The sequence below is a fragment of the Lacerta agilis genome, chromosome 2, assembly GCF_009819535.1.
Source record: "Lacerta agilis isolate rLacAgi1 chromosome 2, rLacAgi1.pri, whole genome shotgun sequence".
Lineage (NCBI taxonomy): Eukaryota > Metazoa > Chordata > Lepidosauria > Squamata > Lacertidae > Lacerta > Lacerta agilis.
In genome coordinates, this window is record NC_046313.1 from 30,369,431 (window position 1) to 30,390,495 (window position 21,065).

General features: G+C 44.9%; 2 protein-coding genes across 3 annotated transcripts in view; one reads left to right on the plus strand and one right to left on the minus strand.

Moving 5' to 3' along the window:
- The window catches only part of RAB37 (RAB37, member RAS oncogene family), a 64,383-nt gene that overhangs the window by 11,876 nt on the left and 31,442 nt on the right, over positions 1-21,065 (plus strand). The window contains exon 2 of one of the 2 annotated variants that reach the window (XM_033139241.1): positions 19,597-19,707. The exons of the other annotated variant lie outside the window; for it this stretch is intronic. Coding sequence (XP_032995132.1) covers positions 19,597-19,707 — 111 coding nt within the window. The remainder of the gene's footprint in view (positions 1-19,596; positions 19,708-21,065) is intronic. 2 annotated transcript variants of the gene reach the window in all.
- Positions 2,154-18,570, minus strand: LOC117040999 (CMRF35-like molecule 8). The gene is made up of 8 exons (XM_033139239.1): positions 18,494-18,570; positions 16,921-17,253; positions 9,194-9,535; positions 6,963-7,032; positions 5,985-6,082; positions 5,018-5,052; positions 4,373-4,537; positions 2,154-2,543 (listed from the first exon to the last, which is right to left on the minus strand). Exons 1-8 carry the CDS (start codon positions 18,549-18,551, stop codon positions 2,457-2,459), a joined length of 1,188 nt encoding a protein of 395 aa, XP_032995130.1. The 5' UTR covers positions 18,552-18,570; the 3' UTR covers positions 2,154-2,456.

Below are 21,065 nucleotides of genomic sequence, written 5' to 3' on the forward strand. Positions count from 1 at the left end.
GAATAGAAAAATGGCCCAGTGGGGTTTTCTTTCTTGTAGAAAACAAGGACTGAGGAAAGAAGCTGTTGTAATGCTTTTTTAATTAAAAAAAATATTTTTATTGATTTTTACAAATACAATTCTGCAACAAATTTATATAATCCTTTCTCTTAATCTCTTGACTTCTCCCATCCCTTACATGGATCCTAATAACTATTGTTCCAAGTCTACACATCGATGCAGTTTCCATAATTTTCATTTTTCTTAATTATCCATAAACTTGGTTTCTTTTACAAGTGATTTTTAAAGTCCATCTAATCTTTTAATTTGTTTACAAAATGGTCTCCTAGATAGGCTATAAATTTCCCCCATTCTTTTTTGAAGTCTTTATCTTCTTGATTTCTGAGTCTCCCAGTTAGTTTAGCCACTTTGGCATAATCCAGCAGTTTGGCTTGCCATTCTTCCCTAGTCTGGATCGATGCTTCTTTCCACCTTTGAAGCCGATGTAATGCTTCTAATGCATTTGAGGACTCGGAATTTAGTTTTCACCTCTGGCTGAAATAGGCAACTGTGCGGGGCAATCCTAGACATGTCTACTGAGATGTTAAGCCACACTGAGTTAAATAACACACTCCCAGGTAAGTGTGAAATAGCCTTAATTTTGTTTTTCTCTGTGATGATTAAGGAAATGGGAGCGTGAGTTCAGTACTGCAGGGCAGGCCTACAGGACCAAGTGGAGCGAGTTCTGAAGGTCCAAAGCCCAGCTTGTCATTGGTAGCAGCAGCAGCCTCCCAGAATCAGACTGCAGTCCTGACACACTTACTTAGGGCTTGGATAGCTCACAGGTGCCCTCCAGATGTTGGAGTACAAATTCCCATAAGCCTCAGGCAGCATGGTCAATGGGGAGGGATGATGGGCGTTGTAGTCCAACAAAATACATGGAGGGTACCACTTTGGCTACCCCTGTACTAGAGTGTGAAGACTATAGGACTTATTTCTGGGTGCATACGCATAAAAGATTGCACCATTAGTGCCTCCTATGCTAAGTAGCAAGAGGGATGTTTTCAGTAAGCGAAGTATGGAAATGCAATATGCTTTTAAAATGATACGCGCAAGGAAGGGGATTGTTAGAAAAGGGTGTCCATAGAATTGCCTGAGCAGGGAGACCTGGCTCTTTAAGAATTCAGTATTCTGCTGATTCAGTTTTGCCTGCTTTAATAAGGACTCCTGGGGCCATTCACAAGATCCAGCACCCTTTGCAAGTAAGGAGCAACTTAACAGAGTATCTGTTCCCAATTACAGGAGGAAATTCAAGCTCACGCCATGGATATTTCCAAACAGCCTCTTGGGCAATAGTGCCTGGATACTTCCACTTTCTCTGCAGACAGGCCAATCCCCCAGCCAACAAGCACCCACCAATGAAGAACTGTTCTGAGCCCCTAGGTTGAGCATATCCACTTCTCCTCCCCACTCCAGACTTTAGCTTTTGATTGGTTCGTCTCGCTATCAGAAGCCACCTGTGTCCTGTTTCTTAATTACACCCATCCCAGGAGAATTTCACAACAGCAGTTCTTAAGTTTTGAATAAGCACCGCAGTAACAATCATACAGAAATGCACACAGATTGCAAACAGCTTGGGATACTTCTTGATATCAAAGGTTCCTTGCAGATAGCAATGGACTCACAGGCAAGCACACAGCAACAGTCGCACAATATCATGGCAGAACGTAAAACTCATTGATGTAAGAGAAACGGTGTGGAGAGCAAGGGATGTTTGAGAAGTCTGATTTCTGCAGATTCCAATGCGACTTGATCTGATCCGCCCCATCCAGATCGCCCCATAGATATTGCACTTCTTCAAATTTTGCGATCCAGTTCTTGGTTTATAGATATTTTTTTAAAAAAATAAAATAAAATAATGCATGGGCTTTTAAAATGTATACTTTAGGATTCCAAATGTTTGCAATGGTGTACAATGAAATAGAATATGTATTTAGATGTTATCTCGTGATAAAGTATTTAAATAATTTTCTGTAGTTTTATCATTATTTTTTTAAAAATAGCAGATAAGCACAAAAATGGAACGGACTTAGGAAAGAACTCGAGCAAACCAGGCATGAGCTTGTTCCATCCCTGTCAGGGACCTATGAAAACATCACCACTTATTAGACTGCTACTCCAATGCAGGTAGGTAGGCAGGCAGGCAGGCTGGCTTAGTTTAACATGGCTTCTTGACTGTAGTTTTCTTACAAGGTTCCTGCAGTGGTAAGGATCAGCTACAACTCATCACAGGCCACTGGGGATCAAGTGTGTGGAGTCCAGTCATACCACTATAAGTGACAAGGTGTTGCAACACAGTCCATTATTGGAGGGGGAGAGGAGCAGAAAGGGAAAGTGTCCCACTGGGAAGGTCCCAACTATTTTCCCTTTTCAGTCCACAGTACTCAATAGTTATCAGAATTTGGACTGGGTGCCTACTACACATTGGCGTATGTAGCTTCTTCTTCAACTGGACCTTGGAAACTTAAGGAAGCATAAGAAACCTGTTCTGTAGCTGTAGGAACCTAGAAAGTGGAAAAAAACAGCACTGGTCAAGGAGGCAGGGACTATTGCAAGAAGAGAAAGCATTTCAGGGGGCGGGGAGGCAGCATTGTGTAGTGCAGGGGTGGAGAACCTCAGCCCCAGGGGCCAAATGTGGCCCTCCACACCTCTCTTTTTGGCCCTTGGGAGTGTTCCCAGGCCACACCACTTACTGGCTAAGCTTTGCATTCTCATTGAGTGTTTTTGCCTCGCTGAAACATGTCAATGAACTCTGATTATGCCTCTTGCTCGCCTGGTTGGAGGTGTGCAAGGGGTGTGCGTAGAAACAAGGCAAAATTCGCAAGTAGTTTGTGCAGAAGGGAATGTGGCCCTCCAGCTAAAACAGGTTCTCTGTCCCTGTTATAATGGGCAGTGTGTTCAATTTGGACTGGGGAGAGTCAGACCCAAACCCCAGAAAACTGGGGGGAGTTCTAATTTCTCTCAGCATAGCAGGGAGCCCCAAGTCTCAAACGTGGAGGGGTAATCTCATCGACACTGGCAAACAGTCTTCCAATGGAAAGAGCAGGGAGGCAGGCTCTCAAACGACAGTCAACCCACAAGCCTGTCAAATATCCTGCTCCTTGGAGGAAGGGCAGAATAATCCCATAATAATATGCAACACAAGTGCACACACTCTTGGTTTGCATAACATATTGCAAGATTGTACTTTGGCAGAATTTGCTAGTACGTAGTGACTTGGAGACTCTAGACGTCACTGCTGTGGCACAGAGAGTAAACATGCAGGATCTCCCTGCCATGAAGGAGTGCTATTGCCATGGAAGTTCATTCCACTCAGCATCCCATTTCTAGCTTTGGCCAACAGCAATACTTCAGAAGGAGGAAGACCCAAAGGGATGGTGGGGAATGCCTGGTGTTGCAACAAATATCCACCCAAATTTGCTTTGGCTCACTCTTTTGGGAGTTTGTTGCATCATGGAAAAACCTCTGTCGACTGCAGCACCATATTGTGACTTAAGGACAACAGAATGTGTCTTTAAAGTCCAATATAAGCAGTGACAGGCACACTTTGGGGCACATGCATAGTAACTGACATGCTCCTGTGCTGGACCTAAGAGAGCTCATGTGGATCTTGCTCATTATTTATGCAGTCCTGGCATTGCCAGACTTAAAAGGTAAAGGGACCCCTGACCATTAGGTCCAGTCACGGATGACTCTGGGGTTGCGGCGCTCATCTCGCTTTACAGGCCGAGGGAGCCGGCATACAACTTCTGGGTCATGTGGCCAGCATGACTAAGCTGATTCTGGCAAACCAGAGCAGCACACAGAAACACCGTTTACCTTCCCGCCGGAGCGGTACCTATTTATCTACTTGCACTATGACGTGCTTTCGAACTGCTAGGTTGGCAGGAGCAGGGACCGAGCAATGGGAGCTCACCCTGTCGCGGGAATTTGAACCGCTGACCCTCTGATCAGCAAGCCCTAGGCTCTGGTTTAACCCACAGCGCCACCCGTGTCTCATTGCCCGACTTAATGCAGACCAAAATGAACTAAGACCCATTTTGCACTACTAACAGAGGCATATCTTTTGAGAAGCCTATTACTAGGTGGTGGTGGTGGTGGTCTGGGCTGTAATTTATGGCATATGCATAACCCCAGGGTTCTTTGTGAATCACTAACTCGGGAAATCAGTTGCACTTAGCAACAGGGGTCTTTTCAAAACTACCTTCTTTGTGATGTGCTCAAAAACAATATAAGTTTTTAGGCGCTGCCCCCTTAACATGCGTGGAGATCAAAGGTGGGATATAAAAAAGGAGCAAAAAGCATTGGCAAATTTTCTACTCATGGGAAGAACCTCTGGCTGAGAAGCAGAAGTTGAAGCTTTCACCACGGTTGCATATTCCACTTCTTCTGTGTGGTTTGCTGCTTGGTGGGAGCTGCGCGGAGCTGTCTTGTGGTGAGGTATCTGCTTTGGCTTCTCAGTTCTACCAGAAGTATTGCCTTCTGCACGATTAGGCGCCTGAAATTAAACCAAAAACAACACGGTGTCCCATTTGGTATCTTTGAGCAGACCCTTAGACCCCCCTTTGTATCTGTAGCATTATCTCAGGATATGTTTCCCCAAGACATTTGCACGTGGCCAAAAAACAACAACCCCAGGCAGCTATCGCCTGGAATCTTAGTTCACACCAGGTACAAGAACTGCTTGAGTATAGCACCACAGTCTGCTACCTGAAAGAAAATGTATTGTAATTTCGAATTCCACAGAAGTTGTAACAGGGTGTCCTGGGAGTGGGTCAGCGTGGGTCAAGGGAAGTGGCCTTTTAAAGTGACCCTTCCCAGAAACTGCTCTTAGCATTCTGGGAAGGGCAAGAATAAGTCCTTTGGGTCAACAAGCTTGCCGAGGCTTGAGCCAAAGGGAGGAGAGGAAGGGAAGGGAAGGGAAGGGAAGGGAAGGGAAGGGAAGGGAAGGGAAGGGAGAAGTCCTTTTGCCACTTACCGTAGACAGGAGGATATCCCCACATGCTTTGGCAGCTGAAAAGATAGCAGATAGTTTTAAGACACTGATGTGACATTGCAGCCTCCCCCCCCCCCCATTTCAGTTTTAAAGCAGGTCAGGGAAATAGGAAAACAAGCATTTGGAAAGAATGAGCATCTCAAGAATCTCCACAGTATCTTCACATAGCAGGAAGGAAACACTCTCAAAGGAGATGTGGGTAGCTGGCTGTGGAAAGTGGGTGCAGATTTCCTCAGCCCTCCTAATCCAACTTCTGTATTGGTCTGGGTTGAGGCAGATGTTCTGCATGAAGGAGCTGTTGTGTTCTTCCATCTCCTTCCTCTGCCTCAGCACAGCATCACCTAAACAGCAACATTCTTTACAAATCCAGTTTATTTTTTTTCAGCATGTTGCAATTCTGCTGTCTGCTCTTCTGCACTGCTACTTTTAGGTAGCCACAAATAAAACAATTTTCAAGGCCTCCATAAGTAACTCCTGGGTGTGATATTGGGGCAATTAAAGCTGCGTTGAGTGGCTGTGGCTGCAGAAATATATTAACTGTAGTTATGACTGTACACAAGTTCAGCCAAAGGAAACATTTGTTCACTTATTTAAAATATTTTGAGCAGGCCCAATATTGTAAGGGTGGGCTATGAACAGCAGTATAATACTCAGTTTAAAAACATGAGATTCCACACCGCTGTGTTAGATTAGGCTTATTAAATTGGGGTATTGCTGCCCACTAAAAAAAAACTCCCAAAGCAATTATAACCAAGTAAAAAAAGTGCAGAAAACAATGACATCCCACTCCAATGCCAGCCCAGTGGGATAGCTCATATACAGGGTTGCACTGGAGGTCTTCAGTCGGTTTTTAACAGACGCGTAACCAGATTTCAGGAGTCAGGGACAGACAGAAAGGATGAGACAGGAAAGATAAAAATGCAGGGACTTCCTGCACACACACACTCACCTTTTTGCTTCTTTAGGCTCCGCATTAGCAGCAAGGCTGCTACTAAGAGCACCACCAGCACCAGAAAAATAACCGGCAACAGGATTGTGATGAAAAGGCTGGGATATGAAAAAGGCAGGAAGTATGTGAGACATGGTGCACTGCTTGCTGTTTGTTCTTTGGCACATAGCTCTGCAATGTGAATGGGACCTTGCTGGATAGAATTTGGAAGCTCTTGATGTTCCTCCGCAGGAGAGAAGCCCCTTCGGTTTGTGATAAAGGGGAAGGATCAACTCCCCTCCCTACTTTTGCTGCTGCGTGGCTGGGAGCTGACATCTCCAATGCCTCTTCTCCCTTCTTCTTGCAGATCTCTTTCCTTCTACACCAGGGATGGAGAAACCAGTGGCCCTCCTGATATTGTTAGACTTCAGCTCTCATTGGCCAGCATTGCCAATGATCAGTGATGTTGAAAATAATTTATTCACTTAGATCCCACTTTCCTCCAAGGTGTTCAAGGTGGAATCCATGGCTCTCGCCTCCCAATTTTATATTCAAAACAATGCTGCGAAGTAGGTTAAACTGAGGGACATGACTGGCTCAAGGACATCCACTGAGCTTCATCCCTGAGTGGGGATTTGAACCCTGGTCTCCCAGGCCCCTAGTCCAACACTCTAACTACTGCACCACTGTAGTCCAACAACATCTGGAGAATCATTGGTTCTTCACCCCTGCTCTGAAAGTATCCTGCCCAAATCCCCTATTGGCAATTAGGAGAACAAATGTTTTCTGCTCCGGGTCAGAATTAACATAACATGTGAAATACTTCGCATGGACCGCTCGGTGCTTAGCTAGCCTTTTGCTCCTTACACAAAGCAGCACTGTGTCACAGCACAAGCGAACAGAAGCTGGAAACCACAAATGGAAATGATGAGCTGCATGTCTTAGATTTCCCTACACCAGCATTTTGATAGGCACCTGTTGTTCTGTGTGAGTCCTTACCCTGGTGGTTCGGAGTTTGAGTCTGGACCTCTGGTAGTTACTGCTGCTGCTGTTGTAGTAGTGAGAGGCTCTAAAACAGAGACAAAAACACAGACTTCATCCCACCTCTCTATATGTATATGCCATTATATTGTACAGTCAGGAGTGCATGTGTGAAAGCATCATGAGTCCACCAGTTCCTCTGGACGGCTGCCTACATCTGTCATTGAAACCGAGCCTCGCTCAGCTTCTAAGAGCCAGGCCACTTCCAGATGGCCAATTAATTGAACATTCATCCCATTCTGTTTGCATAAACTTTGCAAGGAGGTTATACAATGTCAGCTGTTTACTGAGCATTCATTCGTAATCCTTTGCAGGAAAGTTGTATGACTTCAAGTCAAATTAAGTGTTACTGCACACTTTCTAGTGCGTTTTCTTTCCTGCAAAAAGTCAAATTGCCGGGAGAGTGGATTTGTTGCAGAGAAACATGCAAACCCACTATGGTTGCACCACCTGAATTTCCTGGTCTGTGTTTGAATGCTGCCCATAAAATAGCATAGTCTGGAAGGGGCCCTGGTTAGACGATGCATCAGCTTTCTTTCCTGTGCAAATAGCTGCTTACTTGAACAGTTTACTGAATGTGAGCAGTGTAATGGCTGGGGCCGGTGACTAGCATGAGTTCGCTGTTCCTCTTCTGCGGTAAGAACGGTATTGCCAGGAGAAATCTTGTGCAACCTCTGATGTTGCACACAGCCAACTGTTTGCATGAGGTTGCCTGACTCAGATCTCAGCCTCACAGGTAAAGCAGAGTCAGGTAACCTGCCTTCATGCTGGCACCAGCCTCAGAGTGGCAGAGCAGAAGGTTGAGAAGAAGAAGAAACAAAACACCTGTAATTTTGGAGTCAAAATCAAAAAAGCACAATGGAGAGAAAGGTCTGCAGGGAAGCTAGTACAGAAGTGAGGGAAGTGGCGGTGGATTAGAGAAACGTTAGCACACCCTCCGACATTCTCCTGATGAAAATTGGGATGCCAGAGCATGGCCCTAGTCAGCTGACTCACGGAAGAGCGCAGCAGCACAGCAAGTGCCAGCACCGGCTTCAAGCACTGGCTCATCCCTGGGACATTCCAGGATCCAATCAGAAGCCGGAATGACTTCTTTAAATCCAGGAATGTTCCTTTACAATAGGGACAGTTGGGGGGTATGCATGAGCAATTGCCACCCTTAATATTAATTCAAATATGAAGAGTAGACGGCTTGAAATGAATTGTTGTGAACTGTTTCAACATATCTTTATTGAGCAAGGGCCAACTTGGTCTGGGAGTTCGTAACATAAAGTAGTTTCCCATTCCGATTGCACAAGACAGAAGGCAAATGTGAATGGTCCCACATTCAATATGTGTTCCCAACTATGACCTCAGAGCTCTTTCCATGGCCATGTGTCTGGCACACGGTTGTGGTCAACTGAGGTTTGCTTTTCTATGGCTTGGTAGGTGAGGAATTGTACAAGAACTTCAAAATGAAAGCAAGAGAACTTCCTGGGGAAACACAGAGCGACAGGTGTTCCTCACATCTGCCACCTTCTTCCTGGTCTAGCTGTAGCTCCCCTGCATTCAGGCAATTCCAGTAATCTGAGATTGCAGGGAAAGGATGTTGCTTGTTGTTTGACAAGTACTTTTTGGATTGCAAAGTATATTTCCATTCTTAGGTTGTTCATCCTCACACGACATAGGCTTCTTCTTCTTCTGCTGCTGCTGCTGTTCTCCTTTACAGATGAGGATTACAGGGCCTTCAATATACAGCCTCCTGGTTCTCTGCAGTTCCTGCCCGTTGGCTTGGGATGGATGCAAAATGTCCTTTTCCTGAACATTTGAACCAACTGTATTACTAAGGTGGGATCAATGCCCTGAGCCACTGCTACCATCGACTGAATGCAAAATTATTGTATCTTATGATCACACAAGCCTCACTGAAGAAAATCTTTCCAGGTCCCCTTTATGCAATATGTATGTACACTGATGAAGGATGTATTTGGAAACAGGTGCTTTATGCTAGCTACCCCGTCTGTTTTTTGCTCATGAGCATCTGATGCCAAAAACACTACTATTCACATAAATTAAATTTTCGAATCAGCCTTTTGTATGCTTCTGTCTACTTTTTGCTTTTTAGCTTATAACGTGTACCCCTCTTTTTTTTGTAGTAACATGAATATTGACTTCCAAATCTGTCTCAAAAAGTCACGGCAAGAACTTACCTTGCAAGACAACCACAGTGACTGGAAAATAATCATCAGACCCAAGTGGTATATTTATCCCACACCGATATTGCCCAATATCCTCAAGAGTCAGGTTCTCTGTAATAATTGTAAATAGGCAGAGGCTACGATTGTCATTGATAGAGAATCTGTCCTGTTTCACTAGAGAGGATGATTTTGTTGTTTCAATAATTTTCTTGCACCAATCGTATATCAGATCCTTGCACCAGTATTTCAGATAGGATTCATATGCTTTTGAATAATGGCATATGACAGATAACGACCCACCCAAGGGTCCACTCACTGTACCATTACTGCTGATGGGTAATCCAGAGAAAGGACCTGAAAAGAACAGAGTAAACAACACTCACAACCCTCTCCTTCTGTATGGAAAAGGAACACTAGGCACATTAGGCCAAAGCGGAGGGCGGGGGGGGGCATAGTTTGGAATTCCATCAGTTAGTGTCAGTTTTCATGCATTGCGTTCTTACTCAACACAAGATGCCAATAGAAAATATAATCTTGGAGTAATCATAAAAAATAAAAAATATACAACAGTGGATAAGTTTCATTAACACTCTGCAATCCTATGTACACAGAAGTGAGTCCCACTGAATTCAGGAAGGTTTACTCCCAGGTAAGTGGGGAGAGACTCGGTGAGGGCTTGCTTCTGAGTAGGTGCTGTCATTATTTATTGCATTTATTCATTGCTTTCTACCAAAAAAAAAACTTTCCTAAGTGACTAACAAATATATAGCATATCAAACGTCCTCTGAATAATTTCAAACTAAATACACAGAATGAAACACCATAAAATAAAGATTCCAAAAGTTGTTAAGTCAACAACTAAACAACCTTAGCAACCTCTGGGGCTCTAAAAGTCAAATCTCTTGAGGTGAGAGGTTGTATCTTAAAGGCGCTTCCTGCCCACACGGACACCCTGTGCTCACCAATTTTGTGGCATACCTTTTATTACAGTGGTACCTCTGGTTACGAACTTAATTCGTTCTGGAGGTCCATTCTTAACCTGAAACCGTTCTTAACCTGAGGTACCACTTTAGCTAATGCGGCCTCCCGCATTTCTGTTCTCATCCTGAGGTAAAGTTCTTAACCTGAGGTACTACTTCCGGGTTAGCGGAGTCTGTAACCCAAAGTGTTTGTAACCTGAGGTACCAATTTATTGCATTTTCATGCAATGCAAGCTCACTAGATTTTTTGGGTTGTAAGTCGCTCTGAGTTGCCTTAGGCAAGATAAAGCGACTAACAGATGTTAATAACAATAACAATAAATGATAATAATTGATAATAATTAACAACAACAACAAGGAAGGGTCCTACTCAACTCCACTAAGAGAAGAGCACAAAGAGGCCACAAATTATATTGCTGTGCAATCTTAAATTAAAAACCAGAATTCTGAGAAAACAGGAATGTCTTATCCAATATGGGCCACATGCATGTTTTCCTGAGGAGAGCATTCCACAAAAGAGGGGACCCCACTGAGAAAGCACATTCATTCCTTGCCATGCTCCACGCCTTCAAAGGCGGAGCTAGCTGCTCCAGCACTCAGAGTGGCGCACATGCTGTGCACCCGGGGCAGGGCTAGCTGCCTGCGGGGGCAGGGCGAGCATCCCAGGGGGTGGCGCAGCAATGTCACCCCCCTCAGGGATGACACCTGGGGCGGACTGCACCCACCACACCCCCATTCCTCCGCCAGTGCTCGCCTTCTCAGAGGGGCATGGAGGGCCACAAGATGCTGTGAGAAGGAAGAGGCAGGGAGGAGCCTCAAATGGACATTCTGCCCCAGTTCTCTCGGTGTCTTTTAAAAAAGGCACTTGATGAAAGCAATTCTGGTGTTCTTGTTTTGTTTTGTTTTTTTTAAAAAAGAAGTTAAATAGATATCATGAAAAGAACCTTTGAAGGTGACCCGGAAACTACAACTAATCCAGAATGCGGCAGCTAGACTGGTGACCACATAACATCGGTCTTGAAAGACCTACATTGGCCCCCAGTACATTTCCGAGCACAATTCAAAGTGTTGGTGCTGACCTTTAAAGCCCTAAACGGCCTCGGTCCAGTATACCTGAAGGAGCGTCTCCACCCCATCATTCTGAGGTCCAGTGCCGAGGTCCTTCTGGCGGTTCCCTCACTGCGAGAAGCCAAGTTATAGGGAACCAGACAGAGGGCCTTCTCGGTAGTGGCACCCACCCTGTGGAACACGCTCCTACCAGATGTCAAAGAGAAAACCAACTACCAGACTTTTAGGAGACACCTGGAAGCTTTTAATGTTTAATAGATTGTTGTATTTTAACATATTGCTGGAAGCCGCCTAGAGTGGCTGGGGAAACCCAGCCAGATGGGCGGGGTATAAATAATAAATTATTATTATTATTATTCCAACCAGTTTTGTGCAAACAAACTCAGCTCCATGAAAGCTGTCTGTTCCTGTACCGTGGCCACGACTACCCAGTATGTTCTGCTGCTTCCTTCCCCTTGCAGCATCTAAACCACTCATTTCCTTCACATAAATAGCTAGCTAGCGCAAATGTGCCTTTAATTTTTTTTTTTTTTGCATTTTATATTCTGTGGCATTCTGCAACACTGAGACAGCTTGTGTGTTTGTGTGTGTGTGTGTGTGTGTGTGTGTGTTTGCTTGCTTGCTTGCTTGCGGGTTGGTTTGCTTGTGAAAATATTCTAAATATATATTGAACTATAGTTAATTTTTTAAAACATGAAAAAAATGGAACAACTAAAAAAGCAGCACCATTAATAAAACCAGCAAGTGTCAACAAAACAAAACTTCATGAGTCACCTGTGATTAAGAAAACATTCAGGGTTTTTTGTTGTTGTTGTTGTTAAGTCCACCTGCCACTGGGAACTGGAGAAGGTGACAGAAAAGGCTCTGCGTTGTGATCACTAATATACAGTTGTTCTTCTTCCTCAACAGCTGGAATGTTGTTTGAATTTTGAGGCCAAGCTTAATATCTAAATTTGCACATAGGTCACTTTTCACTCCTCTGTAGAATATTATCATTGAGAGGCATGCAACATCTGAAATAGTTTGAGGGAGGAAATATAGGGAGGAATTAAGGATGGACTCAGTAGCCTAATTCCATCCTGTTTCAGTTTAGCTGGTGCTCAGTTATAGTCCTGCTCCATGCCATTTTGTGCAGATCTTTTGAAGGAATGGAAGAGAAGTCCACATTTAAAAGGTACGCATTCTATATGGGCTTTTTTTGTGAAAAATGCACATTTTTTTCCAATGCATTTCAATGTAAAATGCACTGAAATATACTCGGAGTACAGTGTGAATTTCATGCTCTTTATTCAGCTCATAGTAGTGAGGAAGGCAGTTTCCCCAAAACATCTGCTTTATATACACTATTTACACAATGGGCCCCACGTGATTGGCTAATTCCGGGATACTCCTGTATGCCAATCGGGTTGTGGATTCACTTCCACCTGGAGCTGGATTGGGTGGCTCCTGCGGACCAATCAGACAGCTGCATTCTGGATCCTATTGTTCTAGGACCAATCAGACTGCTGCAATCTCAATCCTATTGTTTTAGGACCAATCAGACTGCTGCATTTTGGATCCTATTCAACTCAGTACATAACATGCATGTTTTAGTAGACAGTCATTTTTAACTTGAAATCTAACTTTTTATGTGCACTTTTAGTGCACCAAAATGGCGTTGCAAAATCCACAGACACCCGTAATCTTCCTGGGAGCTGCATTCTGAGTAGCAAGCAAGTCTGCGAATATTGGATCAGGTCAGTCTGCTGCTAGAAGCAGGCTGAAATCACCCTCCCCCCTTTCAATCATGAGCATTTTGCCTGATTCACAGGGCTCATCTGCATTTCTGTTTGGTTGGTGACTTCTGGACATGGGTGCGAAAGGTCTTTCGTCCCACTGCTTTTCCAGGGAAAACTTGGTAGTTACTGTACCACTGAATCAGAGCAAATGTCAATTGGGGTTTTCTGCAGATCGACTTTTGTTCCAATTCAAGGCTTATTCCCCACCTCAGCTTGCCCCGCTTTTCCTCCTGGGGAAACCCAATCTTTAGTGCTGAATCAGAACAAATGGCAACTGGATTTTCCAAAGATTGTCTTCGTTCCGATTTAGCACTAAAGAGGGCTGTTTTTCCAAGGGGAAAGCTGCAAGGCAAAGCTACACCTTGTGCTTTTTAGGCACAAGACAAGCAGAAGTGAGCCCTCAGTGGGTTTTCCTGGGGGAAAGGTAAAGGTAAAGGGACCCCTGACCATTAGGTCCAGTTGCAAACGACTTGGGGTTGTGGAGCTCATCTCGCTTTACTGGCCGAGGGAGCCGGCGTAGAGCTTCCAGGTCATGTGGCCAGCATGACAAAGCCGCTTCTGGCGAACCAGAGCAGCGCACGGAAACACCGTTTACCTTCCCGCCGGAGTGGTACCTATTTATCTACTTGCACTTTGACGTGCTTTCGAACTGCTAGGTTGGCAGGAACAGGGACCGAGCAACGGGAGCTCACCCCATCGCGGGGATTCGAACCGCTGACCTGATCGGCAAGCCCTAGGCTCTGTGGTTTGACCCACAGCGCCACCCACGTCCCTTTCCTGGGGAAACAGTAGGACAAAAGAAAAGCCTCTCAGACCAAAAGGAAGAAATTGCGGGACAAAGAGAAGTGTGGAAGAGCCCACAGTGAATCACTCTCATTAACTTCCACAAGGCTTAAGAGCAGCTTCTGGAGACCATATTTGTATCCATGAAATGGGACCTAGGAGCAAGCAGGCCTAAAACCTTTCCCTCTGGGGATGTTGCTCTGATCAGATGTGGAGATCTCTGCAGCTGCTTACCAATAAGGGGGGGGGGGAATGAGACACCCGGTCAGTAGGTTAGCTCTCTGTGAATATTTCGCTGAACGCTACCAGCGCTATCTCTTAGTGCAAATGGTACACAATATTCCTACCAGCAACCATTAGAGAACATTGGGAGCGGGGCTGTTAGTTCCAAAAAGCACAACCCAAAAACCAGTCTCAAATTTTGTTCTCCTTCACTTGAGATTAGCAAAGAAGGAGCACACAGGGCAGGCAACACACAAAACACCTTGAAGCCACACCATAAGAGAGATGCTACTCTCCGCAACATCTTACTCAGATGCTTGTGACTTCAAAGCACTGGGATTCCCCCAGACTCCCCCTTCTTGCCCATGTTGCTCAGTTTTTGGGAAATTCTACTCAACTTTAGCCTGGTAAATGAAATACCGAGCTAGCGTGTCTTACGAATTAAGGAGCTTCCTTTCTGACGGAGATATATTTGTGCTACAGAGGAGGAGTTGTATTACAACAAATTTCACTATGATGCCACGCAGTACATTCCGCAATCTTAGCAAGACACATGTACCATAGTAAAAAAAAAAAAAAACCCTCTGAGAATAGAACAGGACAGTGTTTCAACCTCTAGTGTCTTATTTACGCTTCTTCTTGACTGTGGATGCTTCCAGGCGGTCACTATTTTAGGGTGGGAAGGTTGCGCAGTTATAGTTTTTTTGTTTGTTTAAGTATTTTTCAAAAAGATTTTCTTGATTTACAAAAGAATGTGCAATGTCTCTCTCTCGTATTTTTTTTCATGTAACATTTTTGCAAATCAGTTTCATTTGTTGAGACATTGGGAAGGAAAGGGGGAAAGAGGTGGACAGAGGGAAGATGGGTGGGGTCGGGTGATGATGTTTCTATTTTACTTAATACAGTGGTACCTCTGGTTACGTACTTAATTCATTCCTGAAGCAAAGTTCTTAACCTGAAGCATTATTTCTGGGTTAGCGGAGTATGTAACCTGAAGCGTATGTAACCTGAAGTGTATGTAACCCAAGGTACCACTGTATATGTAGGGTTTGATGTCAGCGTTGCTTGTGCAGGTTCTCTGCTGTTTGCTTGTGTTCCTTTGGTGGTGAGAGAGGTTTGGGTTGGCGTAGGATGTGGTTGTTCATTTGTGGTTGGCTGTGGTGGTCTTTGTTTTCATGTGTGAGTGGGGTGGGTGGGTGTTTTGGATCAGGTTCGCCATATTGATTTGTATGCTGTTGGTGGATTTTTGTCATTGTCTTGTTGGGCTGTGTGTGTGATAGAGGGGAGCCATACCAGGGTGAAGGCGTCTTCTTGGTTGATTGGGAAGGCTACGTGCAACAAACCTGCCTCCCAAAATATCTGGCTTTTTGGAACAAGGAAAAGTGATGGCAAAATGCAGTTGGAAAGTGTGGAATAGCACTCACTTTGACACAATGCCATCTAACCTCTCTGCAAACAAATCGGAACGAGTTTTCATCAAATAGCTAGGGTCATCCAATCTCCCTGAAAGTACCGGTACGTCAGGATGAATGCTCCGTAAACAGGTCATCTGGAAGCCTGGTATCCAGTGGGCAGTCAGAAGCAAAGTCCCCCTCCCCTCCTTACAGTAATGTTGCAGATAATCCTGCAATGTAATAGAAAGCATTTTCTCAAGCTACCATACAGAAGCAATAGGTTCACTCCACACTGTGGTAAAGAAAGTGCTGTGAGGGTGAACAAATGTTGCTAAACAAAGGTAAGATGCTGTGAGCTTATTCGTGAGAGATCAGTGTTTTATAACACACCCCACGAATAACAAAATGCCTGTTGTAGCATAGCACAGAAATTGTGAGATCTGATGGGATCCCAAATTTTAGTGGCGGGTTTTAATTTATTTATTTTAAATATCCATGTTGCCCTGATCCATGTTATTATGGGATATACGAATGGCTTCAGGGTCACTTTTATCACAGAATGATAGGAAACAACTTGGGTAGATAATTCTAGTGGGAAGTGGGTTACAATTCCCTGCTTCCAAGCACATTTCCTCCCAGTATGACACTTTTACTTGAGATGGGAGAAATCCTAAGTCTGCCATTGGTTTTCTCATGTGCTGACGTGGGGCTGCTGTACAGTCAACCTGGGAATTGGCGGTATTGCAGCCATGTCCTCTGAGATTTCGAATTCATTCCAGTCAGTTCAGGCAGCCTTGCTGGCAGATAATCTATGGCGGGAGACAATTCTGCAAGCATAGAGTTCCTTAATGTGAACGTTATACAGTCAAACCTCGGCTCCCGAACGCCTCTGTTATCAGACGTTTCGACTCCCAAATGCCGAAAACCCAGAAGTAACTGCTCCAGTTGTCAAATGATTTTCAGAAGCCGAACGGCTTCTGGGGAGTTTTTTTCTTTTTTCTCCATTGACTTTGCTGGCCGCCTTTTGATCCTCGGTTGTCAAACAGTCTTCTGAAATGGATTAAGTTCGACAACCGAGGTTTGACTGTACCTGCATCATAGAATCATAGAATTGTAGAGTTGTCCAATCCCTTGCAATGCAGGAATCTTTTGCCCAATGTGGGGCTTGAACCCACAACCCTGAGATTAAGAGGCTCATGTTCTACCAACTGGGACATCTCAGTTGGCAACAACATAAAACAAAATTTGTTTCGTTTACCATTATTTCATAGCTTAAAGGATAATATAACCTCATTCTGGAAAGCGAGAAATTATCAAAATATTCACTGCCTATCATTTTTTAAAGTATAAAAGTAGCAACTCTTTTTTATATTTGCAAGTCTATGCACACTTACCAGGAAGTAACCACCTTTGGGGTTAATGTGCACAGAACGTAGTCCCTCTCTGAGGTTTTCTTTCCCTTTTAGCTGTATTTGGCTTTTGAGCTTCCTGTGGAGCTTGGAAACGGGACTCACCTGGGAGAACAGTAATATTTACAGAGAATCCAGGATCATAGCCAGCTTTTTCTATGCCACACCAGTAAATCCCAGCATCTTGCTGTGTCAGGTTCTCCAGTCTGACTGTGAATTCCAAATGAGAATGACTGTCCTTGATAAAAACTCTGCTTGCGTTTCTTTCTTCTTCAGATCCTGTCGTCCGAACAACTTCTATACAATGGCTCCATGAACTTCCTTTGCACCAATATTTTACATATTTCTCAAACCTAACATCATATTTGCATATCACAGAGAGTGACCTGCCCAGAAATCCACTCAGTGCTTCAGGACCAGTCAGATCAGACATGCAACCTGAAAAGCAGAATAAACCTGGAGTGAGGCATTAGCTCTCCAACTATTACCCTTTTGGTATCACAGGAAAATATATATATAATTACTCTACACATCTTCATGGCTGGATCAGAACTGTGGCCTTGGTGATAAGGATGCATAGATAGAGATTTCTACACAGCTGTTTCCATGACGAATACCCACATGCATGCACACTAAACATACAGCGTACCTACAAATCTCTCTCTCTCTCTCTCTCTCTCTTGCACACACACGCACACACACACACACACAATTCTTGCACACGCACATTCCGCACAAGAAACTGCACTGCAATATCTTACACTCACACAGTCGCTCGCTCTTGCACACAAGCAGAGACAGGCATGTGCACGCATGCACGCACAACCAGCATTTCCATCCTTCCCTAATCCAGCGCTGAGGTTGGAGTGCCTGGAAATGCCACCTTTCCTTTGCACAGATCATTCATCAGCGCCGAGAACAGGAGATAAAGCGCTTCTATTTACAGATGGTCGTCTAAAGACCAAGCAGAGCACTTCGTTTCCCCCAACCAGCTTAGGAGACAAAGCTGTAGGGGCTGCTGGGCACTTCTGATAGTTCAGTGGACAGGATCCACCCAAGGACTTCTAGTAGTGCAGCAGGGCTTTCCCTCCTCTCCTTCCTTTGCGTGCCGCATCCCCAAACTGGCTCAGGCTGGGTGGCCGGGGGAACCACGGAACAGCATGCAGGGGAAGGAGAGGACAGGTTGTTCCACCAGGCAAGCAGAAGCGGTCGCGCTGATGGTGCAATCTCTTCAGCCCTGTGTCAATGACACTAATTTCTGCAGAGTAATGAGGTGTGTAGGGAGAGACACTCTCTCTTCACCAGGGATGGGCAGCTTGTGACAAGGGGGGAATTGCTCTCTTTACTCTGCAGAAATTAGTCTGTGTCCACACAGGTTCCTTCCTAACAGCCCCCTCCCCCACTGCCCTGAAGGTATTGGCAGAATGCATTAAATTCTGAAATCCCACCCCACACTCAATAAATTTGAGATATGAAGCCAGTGCAAAATTGGATCTTTTGCATTGCTGCAGAATATGTAAACCCCGACTCCTTGCATCTTGCCAGAAGGGAAACACTGAAGGCACATATCTCTTGTGTACGGGTCAGGCTGCCTCTAAATTGCAGAAATCATCACACGCTCACCCCCAATTCCCATCTTATCCTGCGTGTCCCTGATCCTTCAGGGTAAACAGCTCACCTTTTAGGTTGAGGAATAACATCCCCACAATGAAGTGCCATTGCCGCATGCTGACCATCGCCTCTGACTTGCATGATCTCCTTTCTTCTGTGCCTGCTCTTTTGAATGCACAGCTACTTCTCTTAGTTGCCCCTCCCCCTCCACTTGAGTTAGGGTTCTGCTTCTGCTTTCTCCCCAGTTCCCTTCGCCTGCCCTGGCCATTGCTGCAGTTTCATTTTCTTATAATGCTGTAGGAAGCGAAAAGCAGAAGTGTCAGTGTGACCGAAATCTTGTACTCTCCGTCTGCAATTTTGTCAAAGTTTTTTTGTTTTGTTTTTTAAGGGAAGAACAGGTGGGGCTGGGCTGTGAAGCTGGTTGTAGATGCAGCGCAAGGTCTCAAACAGGTGAAGGGAGCCAAGGACAGGATTGAGGGTTGCAGTGGTACATAGAAATACATTGTTTGGATGCTACCGGTAGGTCTTCCTGTTGCTGGACTGCTGATCTACCCCACTGAGAAACAAGAGAGAAAGAGAGAGAGAGAGAGAGAGAGAGAGAGAGAGAGAGACTTGGAACACAAGGTTCTCGGAGGCCATGTCTACTCAGGACTCACTGCCACAACTTTAGCTGATTTATCATAAATGAAGGACCTGTTCTTAGATGTCAGTTGTGTGCACTTATTTATTTGGAGTACAGTCATACCTTGGAAGTCGAACGGAATACGTTTCAGAAGTCCGTTCAACTTCCAAAACGTTCGAAAACCAAAGTGTGGCTTCTGATTGGCTGCAGGAAGCTCCTGCAGCCAACTGGAAGCCGCAGAAGCCCCACTGTATGTTCTGGTTCCAAAAGAATGTTCGCAAACACTCACTTCCGGGTTTGCGGCATTCGGGAGCCAAAACGTTTGAGAACTAAGCTGTTCGAAAACCAAGGCTGTGTTTACTTTGCTTCTTCCCGTGAAATATTCCTGTGGGTGTCATGCTCAAACCCACGTCTAACCATGTCTCTCCAATATTACAGAGTTACAAATTAATTTGCTGCCAGTGTTTGTACACTGAGAACAGAGAAAATGGGGCTTTGGTCATTTTAATTTGGACGCTAACCTGCTTTTTTGTGTCTGGTTCCCGCAGACTATCCTGGTTGGAGACAGCGGAGTTGGGAAGACATCACTGCTGGTTCAGTTTGACCAGGGCAAGTTCATACCAGGCTCATTTTCTGCAACTGTGGGCATCGGATTTACCGTAAGGGCCACTCGGCTACTCTAGGCATGTTTGAGAACTGTTACTTAAATGAGGGCAGACCTTTACTACACAAGAAGTACTGACATCTGGCTTCCTGTGTAATGAAGCCCAGCAGATGGTGGTAGCAAATTAAATCAAAGAGCATATCACCGGGAAACTGGCCTAAACACCGGGCTGGTACACTTATTTATGGGGTTCCAGATATCTCTACGTTGGGAATGAGAAATCTGTGGTCCAATGGGTATTATTAGACTCCAATTCCCAATAGCCTCAGCCAGAATGGTCAGTTGCCAGGGATGATGGGAGTTGTTGCCACAGACGTGGGTTGGAGGACCCAGAACCTGCTCAGTATACCAAATCTATGGCTGTCCTGGATAGAAGTGCCTGGTTCTCTACACCATCCCTCACCCAGTCCTAGAACTCTGTGCTGTTCCTGCTATTTTCTTTCCTTTTCTCCATTCCTTTCCTCTCACCCCTGTTTGCCACCACTGCAGCTGATGAAGTTGGTTCCTTATGAGCCTCTTCCTAGATCCACTGGAAACATGGAGACGGAGCCCTTCCAAGTTACCGGCCAGTCAGAGCACATAGCCTAGATCAGTGTTTTTCAACCACTGTTCCGTGGCACACTAGTGTGCCGCGAGATGTTGCCTGGTGTGCCGTGGGAAAAATTGTGTTTATTTGTTTCCTATTCAAGAGAATTACTTTATATATAGTCAATATAGGCACAGAGTTAAATTTTTTAACATTTTCTAATGGTGGTGTGCCTCGTGATTTTTTTCATGAAACAAGTGTGCCTTTGCCCAAAAAAGGTTGAAAAACACTGGCCTAGATTACCTTACTTTTCAGTGTATAAGATGCCCCCTATTTTGGGGGACTCAAATTTAAGTTGTTGAGTTTTTTTAGGAGGGATTGCCGAAAATTGCTCTCCCGCACGAGGCGCTATATCCAACTCCCGTCTGTTCCATCACTGGCAGAAGCTGCCAATTGCCCGCCCAACTGCCGGAGCGTCAGCAAATCAACACCACCCATCGACCCAGCAACCAATAACACGCACAATAGCCGCTGGAAGCCTCAGCAGCAACCAACCAAACATCCACCCTATGCACTACCCATGTATAAAACGACCCCCACTTTTTAGCATGATTTTTAAAGGGGAAAAAACATAGTCTTATACACAGAAAAGTACGGTAACCCAACACAGGTGGTTGACCCCGTGGAAAGGACTGTAATAAACAATGGAAAGCTTCTGTCCAATTCTTCCCCTATCCATCGTCAGCCACTACTAATGAAACAGAAGAAAAAGAATGAGGACAGACAGGACTTCCACTTGCCTTATCGCTATGCGTGTGTGTGTGTGG

Bases quoted from the DNA above. Each gene is read 5' to 3' on its own strand.
- LOC117040999 (XM_033139239.1), bottom strand. From the start codon at position 18,551: ATGGTCAGCATGCGGCAATGGCACTTCATTGTGGGGATGTTATTCCTC. The intron at 17,254-18,493 runs GTGAGCTGTTTA...TCTGCTTTTCAG, and splicing joins GTTATTCCTCAACCTAAAAG to GTTGCATGTCTGATCTGACT. The intron at 2,544-4,372 runs GTTCTTCCCATG...TCCACTTTCTAG, and splicing joins CTTCTGCTTCTCAGCCAGAG to GTTCCTACAGCTACAGAACA.